Here is a 27,708-nt window from a genome sequence, read left to right on the forward strand (position 1 = left end):
CCCTGCCAGCCGGCTCTGTAGTTTTCAAAGGAACAGTTCCCAAAAGAAAACACCAAATTGGCCAGGAAACAAACAAACAAACTAAGAATGCAGTAGACTGCTTCCACAATGTGGATAAAGCCGAAGGCTCCAAAAGGATGGTGAAAAGACGTCGTCCGGGATTCCAAGGTCAGGTCAGGAGATAACAGCGGTGTCCAAAGAGCAAGCCAGGAGTCAAAAGCCGATAGTAGTCATCAATCACAGGGTGAAGGCAGTAGCAAGGTCAAATTCCGATCCAAGGTCTGAAGAGGGTGCAGTCATCCAAAACAGGTCCACGATAAGACACAGCGAGAGCCAAGCTAGGTGATAACAGCAGATTCAAATCATAGTCCAAGTCCAGTCTTCATGGAAACACAGAGATCCCAATGGCGCCTCAGCAACACCTTGCCACACGCAAAGTGCAGTGGCCAAACATTCCCATTTTATTCCCCTTCCTCCTGGTGACCAAACACTCACACCCAAACACCAGATGTCCCAAATCTACTCAGAATCTGAGCTCCACACAGCTAGAGCTCGTGGATCTGGAGTACCTAGCAATTCGTCGGAGTCCCAATCATCCTGCCCACACTTAGCCCCATGAACACTTAAAGAACCATCCTCCCTTCTCCAAGCATCCCAATTGGGATCAGCTCCTGCAGAAACCCCAGGTTCAGAAGTATCCATAGACCCCAAATCCCCAGACATCTCCGGTGGCTGTGCCCATTCAGTGCCCGCTTCCCCAGCCACCACCTGTTCCTCAGCCTCCATCTCCCCATCTGAATCTTCCTCAGAAGATCCCCCATATAGCTCTCTAAGTCGCTTCCTGCGCAACTCCTCCAGTGAACCCTCATCACGAGGGTTTTTTCTTCCTCTTCGAATTCCATCCCCATCAACCATAATCCCCGAAGGCGCAGTCACAACAATACTTCTCTGATGAAAAGTGGTCTCAATTTTTTTTCTTTTTCTTTTGCATCAGGTTGGCATGTTCAAAATACATCCTGAGATCCCTGAATCCATGTCAGCTGAGGCAAAAGCCTTCCTCTTGTGTTGCTTTGAACCCGATCCAAACAAGAGAGTCTGTGCAAATGAACTTCTTGTCGATGACTTCTTAAAGGTCACAAGCAAGAAGAGGAAGTCTCAAGCAAAGCTAGCAGGTAAAGGAAAAACATGGCCTAGATGTGCAAGCTTACAATCATTACAATTCTGATTAATGCAATGGGCTGACAGCTCTGTCACATAGAGCTCAGTAGTGTAATCAGTTATGGCTGTCTGCTATTGGTTTGTATTTATGTTGTTCCAAACGGCTTTGTAAATATTGTTTAGAAAATATTGCTTAAAACATATTGTTTAGAAAGCAGTGGGAATTACTTTACTTTTTGTCTGATGGAAATTAGTCATGACAGGCTGGACTGGGGCCTATATGTGTGTACAGAATATCTTTAAAACATGTTTTAAAATCCACTCAGAATGCAGCTGTGTGCTATGTAGAATCTGATCAAGAGGCCTTTGCAGTTGTATTGCACCTAAGATACATTTAATACATTTTGGTTTTTTTTTCTCTTCTGCTTTTCTCCAGCACTCTCAGTTGGATCAAATGGTGAGATGAATATTTATTTACCTCTTTCTCCTCTTAACCTTGTGAACCCTTTACATATTCAGAACATCAGACTGTTTATATAACCAGAAGCTACCACAATTACAATTTTAAATGAGTTAACAGGAGCCAAAGATATTACAGGTCTTGAATGTTCCTTAGAAGTGGCAATGCTAAGGCAGGGCCACAGGGTATAGACCATGCCTGTGTGGTCCAACACACACACATCCCAACAGGCAGCGATGTTGTGCTTCTTGTAAAAGAAAGTTGAATGGTCATTGCTTTAATTATAGTGTTGGCAACAGCCAGGTATTTGGGATAAAGCCACATACTATTTTAACTTAAAATATTCTCAGCAGCAGCAAGTCGGTGCTATTAGACGCTGTCTTTATGGATGCATAGCCAATGAGAGAAGCAGGACAACCACTCATTTTCTTTGTGGTTTCATTAGTGATTCTTCACTCCCAAAGGCAGTGCGTGATTAGGTCCATTCTCTGCTACTTAAAAGTCATTAAATGATTTAAAATAGCATGTGGCTGCAAGCTCACCCAACCAGTTGCTGCCACCCTTTGCCAATGAACTAGGAAAAGAGGGAGAGCAAGTCACAACAACCAGGGCATGCAGTCTAGCAGGTCAAGTATTCATAGGGAGCCCTTCTTCAGAAATCTGTTTGCTTGAGAGCATCTCAAACCTGACAGGGCTTCTCCGGGGAGAAAGCACCTTTAAACAGTTAAATCAGTGAAGCTTACCTTGAAATCAAGCATGCTTTGGTTTGACTGAATATGTTGTCTTCCATTAATTTTTCAAATAATTCTCCAGAGATTACTTTTTATGTGCAAGTTATGCCTAATTATACAGGAAGATAAAATATTCATACTCTGCTTTGCAGAATAGCAGATTCTATCAGAAGCACAATGACTATAATCCACCACTCATGTCATTGCATCCTCTAGAATAGTGCATCCAACAGGGGATTTCCATGGGGCTCAATCCCTTCCCTACGCTTCATCCAGTTTCCCTTAGATGCTGCCAGAATCATACATGAAAGAATTATAGTCAGCCCTCCGCATTTGTGGGATTATCATTTGTGGATATAATTATTCACAAATTTGATTAATATGTTGTCTGTAGGTATCTTAGATCCTCCAGTGTGATTCTATGGTCAACCTACAGGTTGACCATCAAGTTCTTTTGGAGGACCTAGTGATTTCCTGAGGGAAGACCTCTCTAGGTATTTGTAGGTCCTCCAGCACAATTCTGTGGTCATGTTCTGGTGTAAATTGACCATAGGACCTAGAGATTCCTAAAGAGGTGTTCTGCCAGGTTAAAATCATTTTTCATTTGCTATCCTGCTTTTGTGACCCTAACCACAGCAAATGAGGGGGACCTACTGTATATCCCTTCTCAAGGTACACATGGCATTCTAGTGGGGACAGGCCATGGTCTGTGTTTATTATCATTTACTATTCATAAAAAGCTTGCTTTTACTCACCTTCTGGTTTTCTCCTCTTTTCCTAACCAGAGTATCTTCGCAGCATATCTTTGCCTGTGCCTGTTCTTGTAGAAGATACAAGTAGCAGCAGTGAATACGGTTCCGTTTCCCCTGACACAGAGTTGAAGCTTGATCCATTCTCTTTCAAAATGAGAGCCAAATCCTGTGGAGAAAGGGATGCCAAAGGACTCAGGTCCCTTTTTCTAAGGTAAAAGTCTACATAGCATACATGCTAGTTTATGAAAAATAATATACTATTTTTGTGTGAGTTTAATTATCTTCAGATGGGTTTACTTGATTCCTAGCATTCTGCAATGTTAACTCCCCACAGCATTCCAGATGAGAATTTTGAGGACCACAGTGCTCCTCCTTCACCTGATGAGAAGGACTCTGGCTTCTTCATGCTCAAAAAGGACAGCGAGCGAAGAGCCACCCTCCACCGAATCCTGACGGAGGACCAAGACAAGGTGGTGAGGAATCTGATGGAAGCCTTAGCTCAGGTAAATAAACAATCACAGATAATCATTTCGTACTAATTTTTAAAAAAGATGTGTGGAAGAGAATGTTGTGACCACAGTATGGCAGGAGCGGCAACTGGGTCTCCAAACTAGACAGTATTTCTTAATGGAGAAAGACATGGCATCCAGTCATTCAGTCACTCCTATATTGAACTATAAATATTATTGGGGGGGGGGGGGGGGGAAAGGATGGCTCAGCATGCTGCCCTTACTGAATTACAACTACTAGCCCCTCACACCCGAATTTTTTTTTTTAAAAAAAGAATTAGCAAGCATATCTTGCCAACAAATGGAGGGGACTCAACTATACCTGAAGACTGCCTCACCCCCCCAGTTCTGTCCTGTAATTCAGAGCAAGAAAAGGAGTAGAAAATTTGAAAGTTTGGCATCTTGTCCAGACCCCTCTTCTGAGATAGTGTGAGGACATGACCAAGATCCTGAGAACAGCATGTCTGATGTGTCCCATCATTAAGGATCTCAGTGTCAGCGTGATCTTTCTACCACATGGGACAGATGAGAATGCCAGCTTATTCATTCAGGCTTACAATAAATATATAATTAAATAAAAATAAAACATCTTTCTATCATTGTCTTAAAACCTGATTTCACCCTTTTATTACATGGCTGGATGGCCATCTGTTGGGGGTGCTTTGAATGCGATTTCCTGCTTCTTGGCAGGGGGTTGGACTGGATGGCCCATGAGGTCTCTTCTAACTCTACTATTCTATGATTCTACATTCAGGTTCAAAAATGCTTCTCAGGTGAATACAAAAGAAAGGGCTATCTTTATGGTCATATTGAAGTTGTGATATGCCCTCCCCTTCAGACTCCTCCTGTTCAACTTATATATGTAATTTAAAGACCATTGTAACAAGCTTTTAGTGTATCATTTTAGAGTGTGTATGTACTGCTTTAAGATTACCTTCCCAAGAAATCAGTATATAAATAAAAAGCAGCAGCAGTTAAAAGACTGATTCTGATTATCTCATGACACTGTCACATTGAAGATGTTGCAATTGAATAGATAAATCGTGTATTATCTATATGCCTTTGTATTCTATGACTCAACTATGGTGAAGCTATTTTGGTGTCAAATCCAGATTGTCCTGGTGTTTGCTTAAATTGTGGTAAGCAGTAAAACTTCATGTTCTGAACTGTTGCTTAACCAATTTTACCATTTCATCAGCACATGAGCCACAGGTTTCAGAATAAAGTTGAAAATGCTTCTTTTCATTATATTATGTGGTGGGCTTCATGTGTCATAAAATAAACCATTCTGCAATAATTAGCCTCTTATTACTCAGAAGTTCTTTTCTGCTACTTTCAGCCTGCTAAATGTTTCTGCTTAGCCTTGGAAACTCATGTTATAACCTTGGGCAAATCACACTCTCAGCCTCAGAGGAAGCACCAAGTTACTTACTATCAAGTGAAATCTACGATTTGGAAGTTTTACATCAGCAGTGCCCAGCAAAACATTGCATTTCGTATGTTATCAATAGCCTAGTCATTATATATTTGTAATGAGCTTCTTTTTGTTGTTTAAACAGGGAGCTGATGAACCAAAGCTGAAATGGGAGCATATCACAACTTTAGTTGCCAGTCTCAGAGAATTTGTGAGGTCAACTGACCGCAAGATCATTGCAAATACCCTTTCGAAGCTGAAACTGGAGCTAGACTTTGACAGTCATGGTATCAGCCAGGTTCAGTTGGTACTCTTTGGTTTCCAAGATGCAGTAAGTACAGTTCACTCCACTGCTACTTTACTACTGTATATAAAGTATATAGCTATGCATTTCTATGACTCACAACCCAGTCTAGATTTAATCTAGAACTAGTGTCATATGATGATCAAAGTGTTGGTTTAAGATTCAAATCCTTGCTCATCCATGAAGTTCACTAAGTGAACGTGGGTCAGTCTCTGCCACTCCTCTTACTCTCTCCGAAAGAGCTAATGCAAAGATAGTTTAAGGGGGCAATTTGAGAACAAAAAGTGGCATATTAATGGTGATGATGACTATGGAATGGCAAGCACTACTGTTGTTCTTCTTTCTTCATTGGGTTAGAGTTCAAAATGGGAGTCATTCAGGCCTGATTGCAGTTGCCATCTACTAGAGCAGTGGTTCTCAACTTGTGGATCCCCAGATGTTTTGGCCTTCAACTCCCAGAAATCCTAACAGCTGGTAAACTGGCCGGGATTTCGGAGAGTTGTAGGCCAAAACATCTGGGGCCCCACAGGTTGAGAACCACTGTACTAGAGTAACCCAACACTGCCATAAATAGTATTGATGCAGTTCATTAGAACTAGTACTTGGATGTAAGCTAAATTAGGAACAATGTGAAGAATTTATTTGTTGCTGCTATATGCCTTCAAGTCATTTATGATTTGAAAACCTATCGCAAGACTTTCTGGGCAAGATTTGTTCAGAAGAGGTTTACCACTGTCTTCCTCTGAGACTGAGAGAGAAATACTTGATTTCAGTAGCTAAGGAGGAATCTGAACTAGGCTCTCCCTGGCTACTCCATAGTACCACAACTGGCTGGCTGTGGAACTTATATCATAATAAAATTTCTCCCAGAAAAGATGTTAAATTCAGGTAGGATGCATTTTAAAAAATATCAGTGGGGAAAGGCACCAGTCCATAATGTTATTCAGCTATGTTATGTGTTTCATTGCATTCTGCTAAGTATCATAAGCCCCAGCCTTCATCCCACCCTTTGGAATGAGGAGCAGGCAGCCATTCTTTCCATATCTCTAGCTCCAGAGTTGCCAGGCCTGGTTATTAAGGACCTTTTGCCTTTTGTTAAGGTTTTATTGTAATGAAAAATGAATATATTAGAATTGACTGCTTTTCTTAAGTGAACAGATGCACTCATTTTACCAATTCAGAAAATTAACATGTACTGAAGGTTTACTCGTATACCAGTTTACTGAAGTCTGACTTCTTCATTGTTTCAAAAAACAGGCAGTTGGTTAACTAGGAATACTGCATATTCAACTTTAGTTTGTGTCAGAAAATGGGATCTGGAAAACAAAACAAAAATCATATTCTAATTCAGATTTCTTTTCCTAGGTGAATAAAGTTCTAAGAACCCACAATATCAAGCCACATTGGATGTTTGCACTAGACAGCATAATTCGCAAAGCTGTACAGACAGCGATTACTATTCTGGTTCCAGGTAAGATGCTTCCCACTCATTTTAATGTTTCTTTAAATCCCCAGCACACACAATCTAGAAGGAATTTTTGTGGAAATTGCTGTCCTTTGTGCATCATTATTTATCACTGCCTCTGTTGTGTAGAACTAATGAGACTTGTAATCCTACAGTGATTGGAGGGCAACACCTTTTTCAGTTCTGCTTTATATATTACTGGTGGTTGTTAGGTGGAAGACGTTTATGATTAAAACATTTTGAGTCTTCTTCTTTGTATGCTTATCAATTAAGTTCAGTTCTTTTTAGAAGTCCCCGCTAATCTTATAATGCGTGAAGCAACTGCTCCTCTTTTTTCCATATGGCATATGCACTGGGGGCAGCACAGCAGGGACCTAGGGCCAGTTAGACAGTACTCCATATGCCTGTGCCACACACTTGTTTTGTTGGTTTTCACATGGGTTACTGCATCCAAAGCACACACACACTTTTATGGTTGCTTAAAACATGGGGGACCATGCTCCCAGGAAACATAATGCTTTCTTCAAACAACGTAGAGATATACCTCAGTTACCACAGTAGCTGTGTTCTTGCACATTACTTCTTTAACAGGAACTTTGATACCAGAGGAGTAATAAAAGGGAAACAATAGGGATAGATTCCTGTACAACAACAAAAAAGTTTATACTTCAGGGGAAAAATCCAGCTTTTGTTCTAAACTAACAAATATGCACATTTGAAATGAAATAACAATGTCAGATGAGGTAGGTTGATCTCCCATTTTCTTTGTATTTGTTGTTCAAAACATGCTCAGTAAGGGATTCTGAAGGCAACTGCTGTTCACCTGCCTGTTGTAAGCAGGGCACACAAAACTACAGTAGAATTGGCTGCAAGAGAATCCCATTCTTTCTGTACTCAGTTTTTACTGTTCTGACATTACAACTGTTTTTTTAAAAATAAACATTTAAAAAGGTTTGAAACTACTAGTGGATTTCTGACCACTTCACATCCCAGTAGGAGGAAATGGTACAGCCACCAGTGACCCAGGGAATAGAAACCAGGCTCATCAGTCTAGATCAGTGGTTCTCAACTTGTGGGTCCCCAGATGTTTTGACCTTCAACTCCCAAAAATCCTAACAGCGGGTAAACTGGGTGGGATTTCTGGGAGTTGTAGGCCAAAACCTAGGGACCCACAGGTTGAGAACCACTGATCTAGATGGACTAACAAGTCAACTGAATCACATTTAAGGACATGCTATTAAGATAAAATAATCAAAAAGTAATTTGATTTAGTCCATTGAATTCTTTTTAAAATATAGCAATTCACTCATAATGAGCCTATAGTTTTTTAAGAACTACACGGAAATAAAAAGGCAAGTCAGTCCTTGCACACAAGCTTACAGTCTAGTCAACCATGGTATAAAGGAAAAAGTGATGCAGAGGGAAAAGCAAAGCAAAGCATGTAGAGCCACCAGTCCTTGAACTTGCACATTTCAGAAGAATAATAGGAATCATGTAATTTAGTCTTATGGGTTTCTTAAGTACATTTGGGCTGTGTGGGGTGGTGGGGGTGGAAATGCAGTGAATTGCATGAAAAATAAAAGGCCCTGAAGCAAAAAGTAAACACTAAAAGCATTTGCTATGCAAAATGTACTCTATATAAGTGATTAGAAAGAAAGCTTTAGAGATTATTTTTGAAAAATCCCTAAAGCCTTCCATTGCATGTGTAGCAGCAATGCACATTTATGAGACGATAAGACTGTATTGCCTGACAGATATAATGCAAATCTAATTCATCCAGTATTATTTATATTAATAGGTGTTGTAACATAAAAACTCTCTCTTTTTATATAATACAAAGGCTGCTTTACATTTTTTGCAATTATAGCTTCTTTTCCAATAATAAAAAAACACAAAATTGTTCCCAAGAACATAACTTTTCCAGCTAAACTTATAAAACATGACAAGAAGCTGGCTTAATTGGGTTACCTTTCACATAAATTCCATGACATGGTAGTCTTTACCAAAAAGACCCTGGTCCTTGTAGCTTTTTAGTTTCTTATGGAGCAGGGATACAATTCCAAGGTCTTTCAACACCAAATGTAACAGCTTACTTTCTTTTTTTGCATCAAATATGGAAGGTCTTCAGGTCTTTTTTCAGGAATTGTGTTGTGGTTTCTATCAGGAGAATGAGTGAAAGCTGTTATCTGAAAATCCTCAAGTTTATATTAGCTTTGGAATACAAGCTGCAGTACCCATCATGCCTGTCTTCAATTGTATTGCTCTCTAACAGAACTGAGAACACACTTTAGTTTAGCATCTGAGAGTGATACAGCTGATCAATGTGAGGACATTGAAGGTGAGGAAGAACACGAAGAGCAACCTGCAAACCCAACAAATCAACATCCTTGCCTGGTACTAGATGATGCTATAGCTACCTCAGGAGTGAGCACACTCAGTTCCAGCGTATCCCATGAATCCCAAGCTGCTCAGAGATCCCTTAATGTTCAACTTGGAAGGCTAAAATTGGAAACTAATAGGTAAGCCTTTAGAATCTGAAGAGATGATTTCCTGACACATTTACACTGTAAGAGGTATTCCTGTATAATCCATGTGTAAATTTTCATCAAGTTGACCCTCTTGTTTTGAAACTGACAAGGTCCATTTCATCTTTGAGTCTTGTGCAGTATTTCCTCCACAGTGACATCTCAGTCCAGTTGAGTGCACATGGAAGTAGCATGCCTAACCAAGCACAGCCAGCTGTTTGTTGGGAAAGAAAAAGCATCTGAAACCACCACCTTCCCAAAAGACAAGTAGCTCCCAAAAATATTAAAAAGCCATGTAGACTAGAGGTGTCAAACTTATGACTCTCCAGATGTTTGGGCCAACTCCCAGAAGCCCTAACCAGCCTGTCCAGTGGCAACGGATTCTGGGAGCTGAAGTCCAAAACACCTAGAGGACCACAAGTTTGACACCATGGATGTAGACAGTATTTCGTTATGCATACAATTTTTCAGATTATTGAGGAAATCTAACTTAGATTTTGTTCCAAGTTAAAGGGCTTCTTTTAAAATATTCTTGCATTTTTAAAAAACCATCTCAGTATAAGTATCTTTGTTAAAACTTTGACACTCATAATAATTTGTCTTTATAATATTTTGAACCACCACAATGTCACCTTAATGACTAAGATACCAGAAATAAATTCCAGTATATCTGCAAAATCTGATTTTCATTGCTTCTAAATATAGTATAGAAATTCAATTCCTGGAGCTAAATAAGTAGTTTTAAAAATTAGTACATCAGAAAACAGGAGATAAAAATGTAGCATTTCTGTTGCCAAATTGTTGAGCTAGAATTCTTTTAAAGTTGATTTAATGAACATTAATTGAAGAAAAGTAGGATGAATCCTAGATTCTGCATTCATCTTAATTATGCTGTAAACATTTGTATTCTTCACTGAATTTATTAATAGCTCAAATCTCTCTAATAATAAACACTTCTGAATTGATAGCGTATATGGTCCATAGATATACATTAGGGCTGTACAAAGCAGAGCTCTGTTAAAAATAAAAAAAGTTAAAAATAAAAAGTAACTTACAGGAGAGTCAATTCACCATTTAAATAGATCACAGCCTTTCTGCATCATTTAGTTTTAAAAGTTTGTAAAATGTGTAGAAAATGGTGGTCAACTAGTGAGTTTTGTGGCCCAGTAAACTTTATACCACATTTCCTGTCAAGGTTGCACATTTGGGTACATTTCTGCTTGTATTGTATCATATTGTGGCAAACAAGAAGACCCTAAATAGCCTAACAAAGCCAGGGAAAGGAAAGGAAGCAAAATAGAGGAAGAAGAGGAAACAAGACCCAGTTGTATTATCCCCAAAATTGCTAAAGATTAACACTCCAGTCATAAATAATAATTTGAAAATTTTTCACTTGATCATTTGTTACACCATTTCCCTAATACTTGCCCCATCTAGTATTATGACTTGTTTCTAAGGGGCTTACTAAGAGATCTGTCTAGATGATTGGTTGCAAAGTATTAGTGTACTGGACTTCAATCTTTTTCCACTCTCACTCTTTGGAATTGGTTTTTCCATCAGTGTTATTCATCAGAAGATGCTGTTAAGCACTTGTTTTTAGCAGCCTCTTCAGCTTGCATGTAATGATTTCTTGTAAGGCCATACAAATATTTTAGCTGCCTGTGATTTTTTAAGCATATGATTTCATTGAAATTTTGCAGGAGACAACCAACTTAAATCCATTTCAGTAAATATACTTATTTTTAGATTTCATGGGTTGCGGTGGAATGCAGAAATAAACATAGTAAATGGCTTCTGTGTTTGCAAAGCACAAATAATGTGCTTTTTTATGAACTGTAGAAACTTGATTTTAGAGTGTTTTTGTATATTACTGAAGGTGTAAATACAGAAATTGAATTTGTTTTATGGATTTCTGTTTCTCACTAATGTGAAAAGGATGCTCTTGGCAAACTCTGTGATATTTAACTTTATCTTTCTGTTTTCCCTAATAGACTACTAGAAGAACTAGTGCAGAAAGAAAGAGAATTTCAAGCCCTGCTACATCATGCTATAGAAGAAAAAGAACAGGAAATCAAACACCTGAAGCTTAGGACTCAGCCAATAGGTGCTCTACTTTGTTGTTATTATTATTTGGCATCAGGTCGGATTCACTTTATGGACACCTTGTGGGTGAGAGACCTTCAAGAGGCCCTGTTGTTAACTACACTGTTAACTTCCTGCATACTCAGGGCCATGGGTTTTTTGATAGGATCAATTCATTTATATTCATTGATAGGATCAATTCATTTATATTGTGGTCTTCTTTTCCTATAGCCTTCTACTTTATAATCTTTTCCAATGAGTTATGTAATCTCATGCTAAATCTGCCTCTGTTTAGTCATTTGGCTTCTGGTGAGAGCATGGGATTGATTTGCTCTTGGACTCCTGTATTGGTCTTTTTGGTGGTTCCTCTCTTCCAGATCCATTGATTTTCTTCCTGCCAGCTTTCTTTGCTGCCCAGCTTTCCCTACATACCAATTAATCAGAAATATTGCGGCATGAATGACCCCAACCTTGCTATTTAGTGCTCTCATAGGACCTTCAAAAGCAATTGCTCCTCAAAGCAGTTTCCAAAGAAAGCTCATGCAATCAAAGCTTTCCCTAGTCTTGCTTTATCACTGCTTTTGCTTACTTTGCCTCCAGCTTTAAAAGCACTTTATCACATTTTTTGCAAGTCTGTCTGTGGAAAGAGGAGTTCTACATACCAATAGCTTGCCTATTCAGGAACTGCAAAGCTTCTGCAAGGGATGGGTTGTACAATCTTATTTAGAAAAAAAGACATTCTGCAAAGCTAGCTAAACAACTGATGTACTACTGATTTTTCTTTTCTTTCTCTCTCTCTCTCCCCCCCCCCCCCCCTTTGGATAGGTAATAAAAATCACCCAAGTACTGAGGGACAAGGGGAATGGTGCAGGGCTGGCAAAGTGGCTGGGCTTGCCCTTGTGCTTGACCCTTCCTTTGTCTGTCTTCCACAGGCTGCAGGGAAGCCCTTTGCAGGCTGCATCTGGCCCATGGGCTGTATATTGTGCAGGGCTGTTCTAGAGAATAGGGGGAGGTTTTTTTAAAATTAAAAATAGTTTAACCTTTGGAAAGTATTGCAGGAAGTAGGAGACTTTCTTTTAGAATATGTGCAACTCCAGATATTTAACTGATTTATACCAAAATTTTGTTTTAGATATTCCTGGCACGCCTGTCTCTCGCTTTAGCAATGCTGATGGAAGGGCTGAAGATCCAGATCTTACCAACTGGCTGAGAGCGCATGGTGCTGATGAAGAAACTATAAACAGGGTAGGAAAGATATTTCCTTAGGTATGTTCTGTTTGTAAACTTGCTAGACTCTACGGTTTAGAGGTCAAATGGCACATGTTTAAGTTTGGCTTTACCCGTCATTTTCATAGAAGCAGAATGGAAAGAAAAAGGAAGAGAGCACTGATGGTATAACAAGCGTCGTTGATTTTGTTCAACTGTCCAGATTTAAAATCAGAACAATGTACTTAAAGACATATTCATTATGAACATAGGGAACTGATTTGTGCTCAATAAGTTCATGGAACTAATTGGTCAAGTGACCAATTAGCAAGGCTTGCTGGAGACTCGGGCCCCTTCTACACTGACCTATAATCCAGATTATCAAATCAGATTTTTTTTTTGTGTGACAGAAGCGACTTGAGAAACTGCAAGTCGCTTCTGGTGTGAAAGAATTGGCTGTCTGCAAAGACGTTGTCCAGGTGGATGTTTTGATGTTTTTACCATGCTTGTGGGAGGCTTCTCTCATGTCCCCACATGGAACTGGAGCTGATAGAGGGAGCTCATCCGCACTCTCCTTGGGTTGGATTCGAACCGGCAACCTTCAGGTCAGCAACCCAACCTTCAAATCAGCAGTCCTGCTGGCACAAGAGTTTAATCCACTGCACCACTGGGAGCTCCTATCAAATCAGATAATCCACATTAACTGCTTTGAAGTGGATTATATGAGTGTATATTACCAGATAATCCAATTTAAAGCAGATAATCTGGATTTTATATATCAGTGCAGAAGGGGTCTGTCATGCCACGAGGAGGCAAAACATTACCTTCTGCCCTGTCTCTTTAAGATTCTAAAGGGGCGGAGCTTAGCCTTGGCTCCTGCCAGCCTGAAATGGCAGTTATATTTTGTCAGTTAGAATTTGTCAGTTGGTGAGGCACTGGAAGGAAGTGTAGGAAGTAAAAGGATCACAGAAATTCACGTCACGTTGGAACTGTATTCAAATTAGATTAAAAAGACTACAGCAATAGAGAAAGCCATGTCAACACTGCATTGAAGTCATCTCAAAGATACAAAGAATCCAGTCATAACAAGACTTTATACTCTGTGGCAATATCTATCCAGAACTGCATAGACTCAAAGATTTCTTTCCTCACAAGAGAATTCATAGTGGCAACAAGAGGAAAAGATATCAATTTTGTCTATTAATAAAATATTTTGTTTCACCAACTACAGTCTCCAATCTGTTCTTCGTGCTATGAGTCCTTCCAGTTCATTTAGTTAAGCATGGAGGCAGAACAGGGTCCCTGTCTAGAAACTTCTGCAAGTGAAGCAAGTTCTTTTTCATTGAGACAGAAATGGTCAACATTAATAGGTCCAAGGTTTGAAAGGCTTCTCACTATTTGCAGTTGAAATTCAGTAAAGCAATGAATGTGGGAGAACTACCTATTTTAAAGCAGTTCCCCACATCAAATTTTGGTAGTATGATGTTTGGACATTTTAGCAGTACTGCAATGATAAAATTGTTGATAATTCACATCTTTTCTTATATATTGTATTCTCATTGTACTCATATATATCCAGAGATTACAAACTTCAGTTAGTTTCCTCCTTGACTTAAATAGTTCAGCTAGATTCTAATGCTTTGTCTAGTCATAGTTCCGCTATAATTTCTGTAAAGCATCCTGAAAAAGGATCCAGATTATTCTAGTTATCTGATATTTTTTACAAATTCCCACAGATGAAAATTCTCACAGCAGAAAAAGCATGAACTTCAGAATGGAGAGTCTTTACCCCTGCAGATGTTTTGGACTATGTTTTGGCTCCTGCAGTCATCTATTATTGGCCAGCAATAAATGAAGATGATGGGAAATGTCTGCAAAAACATTTGCAGGGCTAAAGTTCCCCCTTTATCTTAAACGAATTTTAATAAAATGTTAAAAATCCAAATATGCATGAATTTATTGCACATAAAATTATAATATACTGTAACATAAATACGGTATGTGCATATTTATATAAAAAAACGCTATAATAAATGGAATCAAGAGTTCCTTAAATTAAAAAAATGATAGGAATGTAAGAATATGTAATATAATATAGTATAAATGTGATGGCAACAGATAGGTGTAGAAGAGATAAGTAAAATAATATATGAGGATCCTGCTTGATGCACAGGATGAAGAAGGTGTTCTGTAATTCCTACTTTATTTGGAGGAACATTACACATTTCTGCAAGTATATGGGAAAGTGTTGAAAGCAATGGGAATTTAGAATATGTTTGGGAAGTAGACACAAACAGTGTGGATCTGACATGAACTTTGGTGAATATATAGCAGGCATGGGCAAACTTGTGCCCTTCAGGTGTTTTGGACTTCAACTCCCACAGTTCCTGGCCACAGGCCCCTTCCTTTCCCCCCTCAGCCACTTAAGCCTGAGGCCACTAATTGTGGGAGTTGAAGTCCAAAACACCTGGAGGGCACAAGTTTGCTTGATTTATAGCATAGTAGATCTGTTATCTGTGTTATATACAGGGTGAGCATCACTTATCTGGAAATCCAAAATTGTCCACGTGGCTGAGATAATGACACCTTTATTTTTTGGTGCTTCATTGTACACAAACTTTATTTCATATACAAAATTATTCTGAATGTTGCCTTAAATCACTTTCATTATGTATGTATATGTAAATAGAGTATTACAGTTTCCAAACTTGAAAATTAAACTAGTTCCAAATATTTCAGATAAAGGGTACTCAACCTGTACGAGATTGTAAGGTTTTGCTTTTTGTGACTGTTATCTTTATTTTTAGAACAGTTAACTGTTTGTTCGCTTGGATGACCACATTTCACTGTTGTAACTGTCTATGTGAGTGGATCCTGTTGTTGTGAAAACCAGACTTTCGGGATATCAACCCATATTCAAGGAAGATTGTCATGTGCCAGAAAATCAGAATGGGCCATATTCTTTTAGTATTACTGTGGATTTTTCAGTCACACAATTTTATTAAGGATTTTATGAACAGTACGAATGACAACGAGTGACGCAACTGGAATAACTTTCATCATTGTTTCTTGTTTTTAGTTTTTGGAAGAAGGCTACTCACTAATGGATGTTCTCTGCTATGTTACGCGCGATGATCTAAAATGTCTTAGGCTCAGGTAAACTACTTCATCATACTTGAAATTTTCATTTTTTTCAGAGGAGTTAATATAATTTGCAAGAAGTAGCTCTAAACTTTTGTGGACAAGGTGCTGAAGCTGAAAGCCATTAATGATTCAATAAATATTCATATGTATTAATATTTAATAAATTCTTAAATTAATATTTAATCAATATTTATCACACAGTTACATAAATCTTATTTTTAAATGTTCACCTCAACATGTCATGGAGCACAGGCAACAAAATAGCTCAGTGAGTATAAATCAGTAGATGAAATGGCATACTTTGTCCTTTTTAAAAATTTATTTTAAAACAATAACAGTTGCTGAAATTTGTGGAAATTCCTTATGTTGTATTTCGATAGGCTATATCCTATGTCACATGCTAGATGTCTGTTCTTCCATTTTCTTTTTCTCATTGCATTCCCTTACAAATCTTTAAATCTCCATTGAATGTGTGACAGATCAGATTTGAGGTGTGTGAAATCCAGGCAGAGAGAAAATGCTCTGCTGGTGGATGCCTTTCCTCAAACAGACTGATACATTGGATTTCACTCAGCTGAAGTAGAATAATTTGTGCTACTTCTAATGCTGAAATTAATTCCAGAGCAAAAAGTAATGAAAACACATATTCAGTATCCAAAGCAGAAAACTGAGATCTGTTAAACTCTTTGGTATTCATGCCATATTTTTATTACTTGGATGGCCCATTGGTACCAACTGAATGTTCTGAATGAATTATTTCAACTAGGAATTTGTGTAGATTTCACCACCCCTGCAACTTAGAATCATAGAGCTGGAAAAGACCACATGGGCCATCTAGTACAATCCCCTGCCATGCAGGAAAAGCACCCCTGGCAGATGACCACCCAACCCCTGTTTAAAAGCCTCCAAAGTAGGAGCCTCCACCATACTCTGAGGCAGAGAGTTCCACTGCTGAACAGCTCTTAGAGTCAGGAAGTTCTTCCTAATGTTCAGGTGGAATCTCCTTTCCTGTAATTTGAACCCATTGCTCTGAGTCCTAGTCTCCAGGGCAGCTGAAACAATCATGCTCCCTCTTACTTATGACATCCTTTCACATATTTACGCATGGCTATCATGTCTCCTCTCAACCTTCTCTTCTGTAGGCTAAACATACCCAGCACTTTAAGCTGCCCCCCATAGGGATTCATGGTCTCCAGACCTTTGATCATTTTAGTCGTCTTCCTCTGAACTTGTTCCAGCTTGTTAATATCCCCCTTGAATCACTTTTTCTGAAATATTGAAAAAGAGAGCAGTGAGTGGCAAGACTTTATAATTTATTCATTCTTCAGACATTGCTTATATAAAATGGGTATAAAAGCAGACTTCCCTTTTTCAGCCTTCTCCCACAATCCCGGGCCTATTGTAGTCAAACTGGTCCTGACCTTTCTCTGAGGAGTTTGGTACTCACCCCTCTTGTCCAAAAAGGTATCCAAGCTCCTTCCACAGGAATAATAGCAATGACCAATAGTGGTAGGTAGCCCCAACCCCCCCCCCTTTACTTTCCTGTCATCGGACCATCTGCTGTATGCCTCCCACTAAATGTTTGCCTTAAGAAGAGCAACCTTGTTTTTTAATGCCCCCTCTGAGCCAAGGCACTGTTGGAGAGGTAGATGAAATACCTATTGATATTGGACAGGCAATTGCTCCCAATTAAATTTTTTTCCATTTTCATATTCATAAAAAAACAGTGAAACAAATTTATCTATATGTATATTTGTGTGAATCAATACAATACTTCCTAACATCTATACAATATTTTTATTTGATTATCCTTCCCTCCCCCTTCCCTCCCCCTTCCCTCCCCCTCATGTAGTGCCTTCCATCCCTTGGGTTGGAGACATTCATATATAATTTCCTTTTTTCTTCCTATTACATTGTTTTTCTATTCTTCCTGCTGGCCTGGTATTTATTATTTACAAATTCCCTACACAGATTGTAACAGGTTAAATTATGAAACCTTCTATAAAGTTTTCCTTCTTTTTCTTTTTTAACAAAGTTTAGAAATGGTTCCCAGTCCTTGATAAAGGTTTCTTTTGTTTTTTTCCTAGTTCATCACTGCTAATTTGGCCATTTCTGCTATTTTAAAATACTTTAACAATCCATTCTTCTGTTGTAGGGAGGTCCATCTTCTTCCAAAATTGTGCATATAATATCCTTGCTGCTATTACCATGTATGCACAGGCAATTTCTCAAATCACACTCCATTCATAATGCATTGGCTCTGAGGATGGAATAGAACCAGGCATTAAAGATCCCGATCAGTGGTTCTCAACCTGTGGGTCACCAGGTGTTTTAGCCTACAACTCCCATAAATCCCAGCCATTTACCAGCTGTTGGGATTTCTGGGAGTTGAAAGGTTGAGAATCATTGACCCAGATAATGCTCCACTCCTTCATAACTGAGCAGGATTTTGGTCTATTTTTGCAAGTGGTGAAAAAATGCATCAGTAATTTGAAAATAGAAAAAAATTCTAATTAGTGCGAATCTATATTTGATTTTGAATTGTATTAATGACTGGGATCCATCCTTTGGGTAGAACACCACTGGGCCTCAATATTAGAGCAGCAGAGTAGTATAATAAATATGTATTTGATAGAAACATTTAGAACATTTTGAAATGAGAAGGAATTTTAGCATCAATTATAAAACTCCCCATTGGGATTTCATACTTACATATCAGATCAAAGGGACTACATTCAAACGTTTCTCACAATGTAGAAATACTATTTTTGAAATATGCATAGTTGACACTTTCAAGCCACGGTTGTGCTTCTACTTGAGAATAAGCCGGGATTGCTTTTTATTTGAATGAAATAATTGTGAAGATTATATGGAGCCACAGTGGCGCAATGGGTTAAACCCTTGTGCCAGCTGGACTGCTGACCTAAAGGTTGGGTTGCTGACCTGAAGGTTGCCGGTTCAAATCAGCGAGATGAGGTGAGCTCCTGTCTGTCAGCTCTAGCTTACGGGGACATGAGAGAAGTTTCCCAGCAGGATTGTAGCACAACCGGGTGTCCCCTGAGCAACGTGTCCGTAGATGGCCGATTCTCTCACACCAGAAGCAACTTGCAGTATGTTCTCAAGTCTATTCTGACATGATAAAAAAATGGGAAGATCTTTTAAAAAAATAATCCTTGTTTGTTGTGAATTGAAATTGCTGTAAATTTCTTTTGCAGAGGTGGGATTTTATGTACGCTATGGAAGGCCATCACAGACTTTCGAGAGAAGCCTACTTGACCCTGAATAAAGGCATTTCCTCCACCTCCAAAGAAAACTGAAGGTTTCCTGCACCAGAGAGCAAGAGTCCTGTCAAAGAATGCTGTTGCACTTTAAACCAGTATTTGTTTACCATAAAGAACACCACAGCTTTTCAGCTGTCCCTACTTCTAACGCCCCTAAAAATCTCTACAATGTTAAACATGATTTTAGTTTAATTTTTTTATACATATGTAAAGGAACTTCTCTTTTTATAAAGTGCTGAAACGCCCGGTACCTATTTAATAAAACCAAAAGTTGATATTACATAAACCCACTGTCAGATTTCATGTTATCTGACATCACTGAAGCAAAACCAAAATGTGAACATTTGACTTTTCAGATGAATGTGCCTGTGATGGGACAAGAAAATGTCTGGGATCTGGCCTCTCTTTTCTGAGCATAAAAAGGAGGAGTATCCATTAACCCCAGGAGAACTTGGGATGCAACTGGGAACTTCTTTGCAAGTGGAAAGGCAGAATGAAAGGGTTAGCTCCATGGTACTTGTGGGTTTTTTCCAAGGACCAAGCGTTTTGTGCGTTTTCTTAATCCAGGATGGAATTCATAGCTGCAAGGGTTGTACAGAGTTTATGCGCTAGCTTTTCCTTCAAGTGTGCGAACATTACAGTTGGTACTAAATGTTCATATTGTTTTTATTTTTAGTAACTTAAATCTCAGACTACAGTGCATCTGTTTTTAGTGTTGTTTATGTATTACTGAACTGTACCAGTTACATATGCCTGAACTACATATAGTACCATTAGCTTGTTCTAAAGCTATTTATTGTGACAAATGTTTAAATAATAAAGAATAATGCACAATGCTGACACATTTATTGGTTTCATTATTTTACAACTATAAATGCAAGATTGAATTACGGCAAAGCAGAGGAAATGCAGAATTAAAGGCCTGTACTATTGAAAATATATTCAGTAGATGGCAAAGATGTAAAATTGTTACTGACAGCACTCTGGTATGATGGTTTTCCTACTCATTCCACTTCTTACTGTAGAAGAAGTGCAGTGGTTGTTTCTTAAATTACAGGATAGCACAATGGATAACTCACCTTAGGTATCTCACTATTGACTTATACTGATAGGCATAAGGTGCACTAGGAAACAACTTCTGCTCCAGCTACCAGACATCTAGGGCGCATAAGAGACCATTGGAGTGAGCAGAAGTTGCATCTATAAAACACATTTGGGCAGTGTAAACTTGGACTTCAGATATGAAGACATATACCTGTTTAATTCTAAAAGCTTCATTGTATTACCATGGGCCTTTAAAATTAACTGTTGGCTTTGCCGTCCAGACAAATAAAAAGGGTCATTTTAAGTAAGAATGAACATAACACTAGAACATCTGATTGAAAGGTTTTGACCAGTTTCAGCAAGTCAATGAGAAATGAAACTGCTGTACCATTGTTTTGGTGCCTCTTCTGCTTTTTAAAATTTTCATCTCATCAAGGCAGCAACATTCACCCCAATGCACAGGCACCAGAATATCCCCTAAGCCAGTGGTTCTCAACCTGAGGGTCCCCAGGTGTTTTGGCCTGCAACTCCCAGAAATCTCAGTCAGTTTACCAGCTGTTAGGATTTCTGGGAGTTGGAGGCCAAAAATATCAGGTTGAGAACCACTGCCTTAAGCAATGCTGCATCATGGCATCATTACAAGGAGTGTGGTGGGTTTCTAAAAACATCTCTACCAAAGATGGTGGCTGCCAGGGGATTACTGTAACACTGTATGTATACACATCGCAAACCCTTTATTGGAAGATTTCTTCTTCCTACACAACCCTCTTAAATCCATGTTATCACTTACAAGTGGGAAGAGGGAGGTTCAGTCTTAATGAACATAACAAAAAGAGAGCATAGCAGGAACTGTGTTAATTAACACTGAAGAGATTAAAAATGCAGCAACTGTTAGAAAGCCTGCTGAAACAACCAAACAGTATGTAAGTAAAACGAGCTAAGCAGCCCTTCAAAGGAAGAGAGTTTCATAATCTGGGGGCCATTTTTTTAAAGCATATGATCTTGAGTCCAATCACTTCCAGCAACACTATCAGAGAGAAATAGCAGGGCCTGATGATGAGAAAGAGGGCACATGGGAGAATCTGGTTCTTGTAAATTAGACTGACCAGTTACTTTGTGAGGGGGGGGGGGGTGCCACTACAGCCCAGTCTGCAAAAGATGGAGTCTACAAACAGGTCAATAAAATGTGAGCTTGAAAAGTAGAGGGAACAATTCTAGCAGAGTACCCTCAGGACTTCAGTCAATTGGCTGGACCAAACCTGCATTATATGGCACTTCCAAAGGAGATGGAGATGTTTCTAGTCTAGTCCTAAGGGGTAGGTCCAGTTTATTAACACCAACAAACACAAATGTTGATGCCTCAAATGTTATCCCTGTGTCTGGGTATAGCTGACATGCTGATTCCAAAAATAGCACCAGTCTTCCCCTATCTGTTCTAGTTTTTGAGATATGCAACATATGCCATCTTCCAGTTGCCATCTGCTTGCCCATAGAAAACAATGACAACCATATCTAAGAAACTAGAGCTGGGACAGTCTATCCAAAGCAATTTTCTGAACCTCGGGAACAGGCCTAAAAACCAAGAGACTACGAATTTTTGTTGTTGTTGGGCAACATAATCTCAGTAATATTACCGAGACTACCAAAAGGGGATGTGCCTACCGCGAGATGCTTGTCCAACCAGTGCCTCCTCTCTAGTCTTCCACTGCTCACAAATGGTCTTAAGGACTCTTCATATAGCAGCATATTCAACCCGATGCATAGATTCAGAGGCCCAGTGTTTACTCAACACGAAGTCTTGTCTTCCTGAGCTCAACACACGAGGAGGATGTTCAACTGCTCATGGGCTCTAGATCAATATCTTTATGGCAGAAAAGAAGGTCAACATATGAAGCTACTCAGTGAAAGCACACCATCTAATGAAGAGACAACCTGCTGTGTTCCCTGTAACTCCTTTCCCACTGACCTGAATCTCCTGCCCTGCCTGAGGGTTCATCTACACTGTAGAATTAATGCAACCTGACACCACATTAACCACTGTGTCTTAATGCTATAGAATTATAAAAGTTTTGTTTAAGAAAGGCCTTTAGCCTCCTCTGCCCAAAGTTACTAGACCCTTACCAAACTACAAATCCCATGATTCCATAGCTTTGGGCCATGACAATTAAAGCAGTGTCAAATTGCATTAATTCTATGGTATATATACACCCTCATTGAATAACTCCTGGTAAAACAGCAAGATCCTCAGGAATGAGACCTGACAAGTGGCAGAAAATCCAGCTCTCAACTCTCTACAACCCTTACATTATTAAAATTATTCTCTTATCAGTTCCCTGAAAGTGAGCTACTTTGAAAGTTATGACAAATCTGTTTTTAACAGGAAAATCCCAGGGACATCACTGAAGAAAAGGAGTATGGCAACATGGATCTGATGGTGGGCAGAGAACTCTTGCAAAAAAGAAAGAAAAAAGAATGTGGAATCTACAAAGGAAATCCTCTCAGGATGAATGGCAGCAATTTTTGTGGGACAAATATATCTGATGCTGCAAAATAGACTACATTGCGTACCTTTATGTTCTTAAACCTACTAGTATCTTTTGTGTACGTGCAAAGAGATTAGTTATCAACAAGTTCCCAAAACCTCTAAAATTGTTTTTGCCCATCGTCAACACAGCAACTTGCTCAAGGTCATTACAGTCATATAATGAAATGGTTTCTCACACTGCTAATACCACAGCATTAATCTGAGCAGCATGGTTTGGATACTGTATGTTAACAGAAGTTTTTTTAAAAAAGGTGTTTTTGCAATTTGGGCAGAAAGGAATGAGAACTGGCATTGATTCCAGTTTTGTAGTCATACTGATGCACTTGTAATTTATATGTTATTTTAACAATTTCAGTCACATTCTATTTAGGCTGCTTCTACACTGCCTTATAAAATCCAGATTATCTGTATTGAACTGGATTATATAGCAGTGTAGAAGAGGCCTTAGTCACATGTTTCTAAATGTTTAGTTGTAGGAATGTGTATTCTGTTAACCCAAATCGTTATCCTAATAGGATAATGGATGCATTTGTTTAAGAACAATGTAATTGTTGATAAGTCTGTTCATATCATTGAGAACAAAACTCTAGTGCTACAGTATATAATTACTTTATCCGGTTAAAAATGGTGAGGAGCACCTCCAGGGTTCTCATTTTCAACTAAGGTTAATGTATTGTTTTTAAATGAGACATTAATAGCTGTAGAGATTATTTATTTTACACTGACTCTTAAGGAACTGTTGAAAAATACAATGGATCCTGACATACAGGACAAATCCCCACTGAAATCTGTGAAAATTGAGGGCTGGCTGTAGTTACTTAAGGTGCATCTGCATTATAGAATGAATGTGGTTTGACACCACTTTAATTACCGTGGCTCATAGAATCATAGAGTTGGAAGAGACATTGTAGGCCATCCAGTCCAACCCTCTGCCAAGAAGCAGGAAAATCGCATTCAAAGCACCCCAACAGATGGCCATCCAGCCACTGCTTAAAAGCTTCCAAAGAAGGAGCCTCCACCACACTCTGGGGCAGAGAGTTCCACTGCTGAACAGCTCTCACAGTTAGGAAGTTGGGTTGCTGTGAGTTTTCTAGGCTGTATGGCCATGTTCCAGTAGTATTCTCTCCTGACGTTTCAGCCACATCTATGGCAAGCATCCTTAAAGGTTGTGAGGTCAGGAGCGACTGCTTCTGGAACATGGCTATACAGTCCGGAAAACTCACAGCAACTTAGTGATTTCGGCCATGAAAGCCTTCAACAACACAGGAAGTTCTTCCTAATGTTCAGGTGGAATGTCCTTTCCTGTAGTTTGAAGCCATTGTTCCGCGTCCTAGTCTGCAGGGTAGCAGAAAACAAGCTTGCTCCCTCCTCCCTATGACTTCCCCTCACATATTTATACATGGCTATCATGTCTCCTCTCAGCCTTCTCTTCTGCAGGCTAAACATGCTCAGCTCTTTAAACCGCTCCTCATAGGGCTTGTTCTCCAGACCCTTGATCATTTTAATTGCCCTCCTCTGGACACATTCCAGCTTGTCAACATCTCCTTTCAATTGTGATGCCCAGAATTGGACACAGTATTCCAGGTGTGGTCTGACCAAGGCAGAATAAAGGGGTAGCATGACTTCCCTGGATCTAGATACTATACTCCTATTTATGCAGGTCAAAATCCCATTGGCATTTTTTAGCTGACGCATCACATTGTAGGCTCATGTTTAACTTGCTGTCCATGAGGACTCCAAGATCTGTCGAGCCAGGCATCCCCCATTCTGTATCTTTGCACTTCATTTTTTCTGCCTCAGTGAAGTATCTTGCATTTGTCTCTGTTGAACTTTATTTTGTTAGTTTTGGCCCATCTCTCTAATCTGTTAAGATCATTTTGAATTCTGCTCCTGTCTTCTGGAGTATTAGCTATCCCTGCCAATTTGGTATCATCTGTAAACTTGATCATAGCTTCTAACCCTTCATCTAAGTCATTAATAAAGATGTTAAACAGAACCGTGCCCAGGATGGAACCCTGCAGCACCCCACTCGTCACTTCTTTCCAGGATGAAGAAGAACAACATGTGAGCACCCTTTGGGTTCATTCACTTGACCAATTACAGATCCAGCTAATCGTAGTTTTGCCTACTATGGAACCTTGGGATTTATAGTTTTACCAGGTCTGTAGCCTTCTCTGTCAAAGATTGCTGGTGCTTCACTCCCATGATTCCAAGACATTGCACTATGGCAGCTAAAGTGGTGCAAAAGTGCAAAAGCTGGGTTGCAGTTAAACATCAAGAAAACCAAGATCATGGCAACCAGACCAATTGACAACTGGCAAATAGAGGGAGAAAACGTGGAGGCAGTGACAGACTTTATATTTCTAGGCGCAAAGATCACTGCAGATGCAGACTGCAGCCAGGAAATCAGAAGATGTCTACTTCTTGGGAGGAGAGCAATGGCCAACCTTGACAAAATAGTGAAGAGCAGAGACATCACACTGGCAACGAAGGTCCGCATAGTGAAAGCAATGGTATTCCCCATAGTAACCTATGGATGTGAGACCTGGACCATAAGGAAGGCTGAGCGAAGGAAGATAGATGCTTTTGAACTCTGGTGCTGGAGGAAAATCCTGAGAGTGCCTTGGACCACAAGAAGAACCAACCAGTCCATCCTCCAGGAAATAATGCCCAGCTGCTCACTGGAGGGAAGGATATTAGAAGCAAAGCTGAAGTATTTTGGCCACATCATGAGGAGACAGGAAAGCTTGGAAAAGATCACGATGCTGGGGAAAATAGAAGGAAAAAGGAAGAGAGGCCGACCAAGGGCAAGATGGATGGATGGTATCCTTGAAGTGACTTGGTTAACCTTGAAGGAACTGGGGGTGGCGATGGCCAACAGGGAGCTCTGGCGTGGACTGGTCCATGAGGTCACGAAGAGTCGGAAACAACTGAACGAGTGAGACGACGACGAGGAGCTAAAGTGGTGTTGAACTGTATTCATTCTATAGTGTAAAGGTAAAGGTTGCCCCTGACATTAAGTCTAGTCATGTCCAACTCTAGGGGTTGATGCACATCTGCATTTCTAAGCCAGAAATAATAATCTTTGGTGATATTGTTTAAGGTAAAGGTAAAGGTTAAGGTTTTCCCCTGACGTTAAGTCCAGTCGTGACCGACTCTGGGGGTTGGTGCTCATCTCAATTTCTAAGCTGAAGAGCCGGCGTTGTCCGTAGACACCTCCAAGGTCATGTGGCCGGCATGACAGTATGGAGCACCATTACCTTCCCACAGAAGTGGTACCTATTGATCTACCCACATTTGCATGTTTTTGAACTGCTAGGTCGGCAGAAGCTGGGGCTAATAGCGGGAGCTCACTCCTCTCCCCTGCGTTGAACCACCAATCTTTCGGTCAGCAAGCACAGAAGCTCCACTGGGGGCTACAGTGTAGCTACACTCTTAAACACAATCTCATTCAGAAACCAGACCATTCTGAGTAAAAGGTTTCTTCACTGTGAGTATCATTTCTTTTGAACCAGTGCTGCCTGGATTTTAGGGTACATCTGCACTGATGAATGAATGCAGTTTGACAGCACTTCAACTGCCATGGCTCAATGCTATGAAATGAGGCACCAGAACTCTTTGACAAAGAAGGCCTTGTGAAACTACAGATCGCAAGACTCCATAACATTGAGGTGTAGCAGTTCAAGTGGTGTCAAACTGCATTCATCCTACAATGTAGATGTACCCTCAATCCTTTGCAAAGAGATCTGCAACTTTATATCCCCACCTGCGGCTTCTGCTGCTTTCAGTTGCTGTACTTTGGCCCCAAAGGATTTCAACGGCCTTCTCCACCTGCCTGGTAGGAGATTGGCAAAAGGTCTGTTTGCAGCAGGAGCAGAAGCTGCCAATCCGAAACCAGCCATCCTTTTGCAAATGTCCCTCCTCGAGTCTTATATAATAACTAGCTGTGCCCGGCCACGCGTTGCTGTGGCAAAATATGGTGGTATGGGAAATAAAGTATTGAGGAACTGGTGGTAGTTAAGGTAAAGGGTAAACGTTTTCCCCTGACATTAAGTCCAGTTATGTCTGACTCAGAGTGTTGGTGCTCATCTCCATTTCTAAGCCGAAGAGCCAGCGTTGTCCATAGACTCCTCCAAGGTCATGTGGGATGACTACATGGAGCGGCGTTACCTTCCCGCCAGAGCAGTACCTATTGATGCACTCACATTTGCATGTTTTTGAACTTCTGGGTTGGCAGAAGCTGGGGCTAACAGTGGGGGCTCTCTCCGCTCCCCCAATTCAAACCTGCAGCCTTTCGGTCCAGAAGTTCAGCAGCTCAGCGCTTTAACACGCTGCGCCATCAGGGGATATTATTTCCTAAAGGTTGTGAATATACAATATTTCTGATTGGTTTTTTTTTGTCTGTTGGAGGCAAGTATGAATGCTGCAATTAGGAAAAATGATTAGGATGTAATGGCCTTGCAGCTTTAAAGCCTGGCTGCTTCCTCCCTGAGTGAATTTTTTGTTGGGAGGTGTTAGCTGGCCCTGATTCTTTCCTGTCTGGAATTCCCTTGTTTTCAGAGTGGTGTTGTTTGCAATATTTTATGTGCGTCTACTGTCTGTGGCCCTGAGAAAACAGAGGATTTGCCAGACTTTGATGATGGGAATACTTTGTTGGGAGGTGTTAGCTGGCCCTGATTGTTTCCTGTGTAGAATTCCCCTGTTTATTTACTGTCCTGGTTTTAGAGATTATATTGTTCTGCATTATTCTATCCCAGTAATTATTTCATATTAAAGTAGAATCTCACTTATCCAACATTCACTTATATAATGTTCTGGATTATCCAACGCAGTCTGCCTTTTCATAATCAATGTTTTTGTAGTCAGTGTTTTAAATTCATTGTGATATTGTAGTGGTAAATTTGTAAATACAGTACAGTAGAGTCTCACTTATCCAACATAAACAGGCTGGCAGAATATTGGATAAGCGAATATGTTGGATAATAAGGAGGCATTAAGGATAAGCCTATTAAACATCAAATTAGGTTATGATTTTACAAATGAAGCACCAAAATATCATCTTAGACAACAAATTTGGCAGAAAAAGTA

The 27,708-nt window shown here is 39.7% G+C and overlaps 1 protein-coding gene and 1 long non-coding RNA gene across 9 annotated transcripts in view; one reads left to right on the top strand and one right to left on the bottom strand.

Moving 5' to 3' along the window:
- The window catches only part of map3k5 (mitogen-activated protein kinase kinase kinase 5), a 137,075-nt gene extending 117,204 nt beyond the window's left edge, over positions 1 to 19,871 (top strand). The window contains exons 20-30 of one of the 3 annotated variants that reach the window (XM_062968973.1): positions 995 to 1,172; positions 1,595 to 1,615; positions 3,135 to 3,312; positions 3,436 to 3,604; positions 5,170 to 5,355; positions 6,694 to 6,799; positions 9,066 to 9,312; positions 11,310 to 11,422; positions 12,533 to 12,645; positions 15,686 to 15,762; positions 18,966 to 19,871. In XM_062968973.1, the coding sequence (XP_062825043.1) occupies positions 995 to 1,172; positions 1,595 to 1,615; positions 3,135 to 3,312; positions 3,436 to 3,604; positions 5,170 to 5,355; positions 6,694 to 6,799; positions 9,066 to 9,312; positions 11,310 to 11,422; positions 12,533 to 12,645; positions 15,686 to 15,762; positions 18,966 to 19,026 (1,449 nt within the window). In that variant the 3' untranslated portion in view covers positions 19,027 to 19,871. Of the gene's footprint in view, positions 1 to 994; positions 1,173 to 1,594; positions 1,616 to 3,134; positions 3,313 to 3,435; positions 3,605 to 5,169; positions 5,356 to 6,693; positions 6,800 to 9,065; positions 9,313 to 11,309; positions 11,423 to 12,532; positions 12,667 to 15,685; positions 15,763 to 18,965 lie in introns of those variants that run through there. The other 2 variants (XM_062968974.1, XM_062968975.1) reach the window with 2 other exon arrangements.
- Positions 1 to 27,708, bottom strand: LOC134295685 (uncharacterized). Of its 6 annotated transcripts, XR_010002310.1 has the most exons (6): positions 18,694 to 18,969; positions 16,949 to 17,018; positions 8,762 to 8,950; positions 7,338 to 7,434; positions 6,544 to 6,644; positions 1 to 3,267 (listed from the first exon to the last, which is right to left on the bottom strand). It is a non-coding gene; the product is annotated as an uncharacterized LOC134295685 (long non-coding RNA). The 6 variants fall into 6 exon arrangements; XR_010002312.1 differs by lacking the exon at positions 18,694 to 18,969 and adding an exon at positions 26,387 to 27,708 and having other exon boundaries at positions 7,338 to 8,950; XR_010002311.1 differs by lacking the exon at positions 18,694 to 18,969 and adding an exon at positions 26,387 to 27,708 and having other exon boundaries at positions 7,338 to 8,950; positions 16,904 to 17,018.

The sequence above is a fragment of the Anolis carolinensis genome, chromosome 1, assembly GCF_035594765.1.
Source record: "Anolis carolinensis isolate JA03-04 chromosome 1, rAnoCar3.1.pri, whole genome shotgun sequence".
NCBI lineage: Eukaryota > Metazoa > Chordata > Lepidosauria > Squamata > Dactyloidae > Anolis > Anolis carolinensis.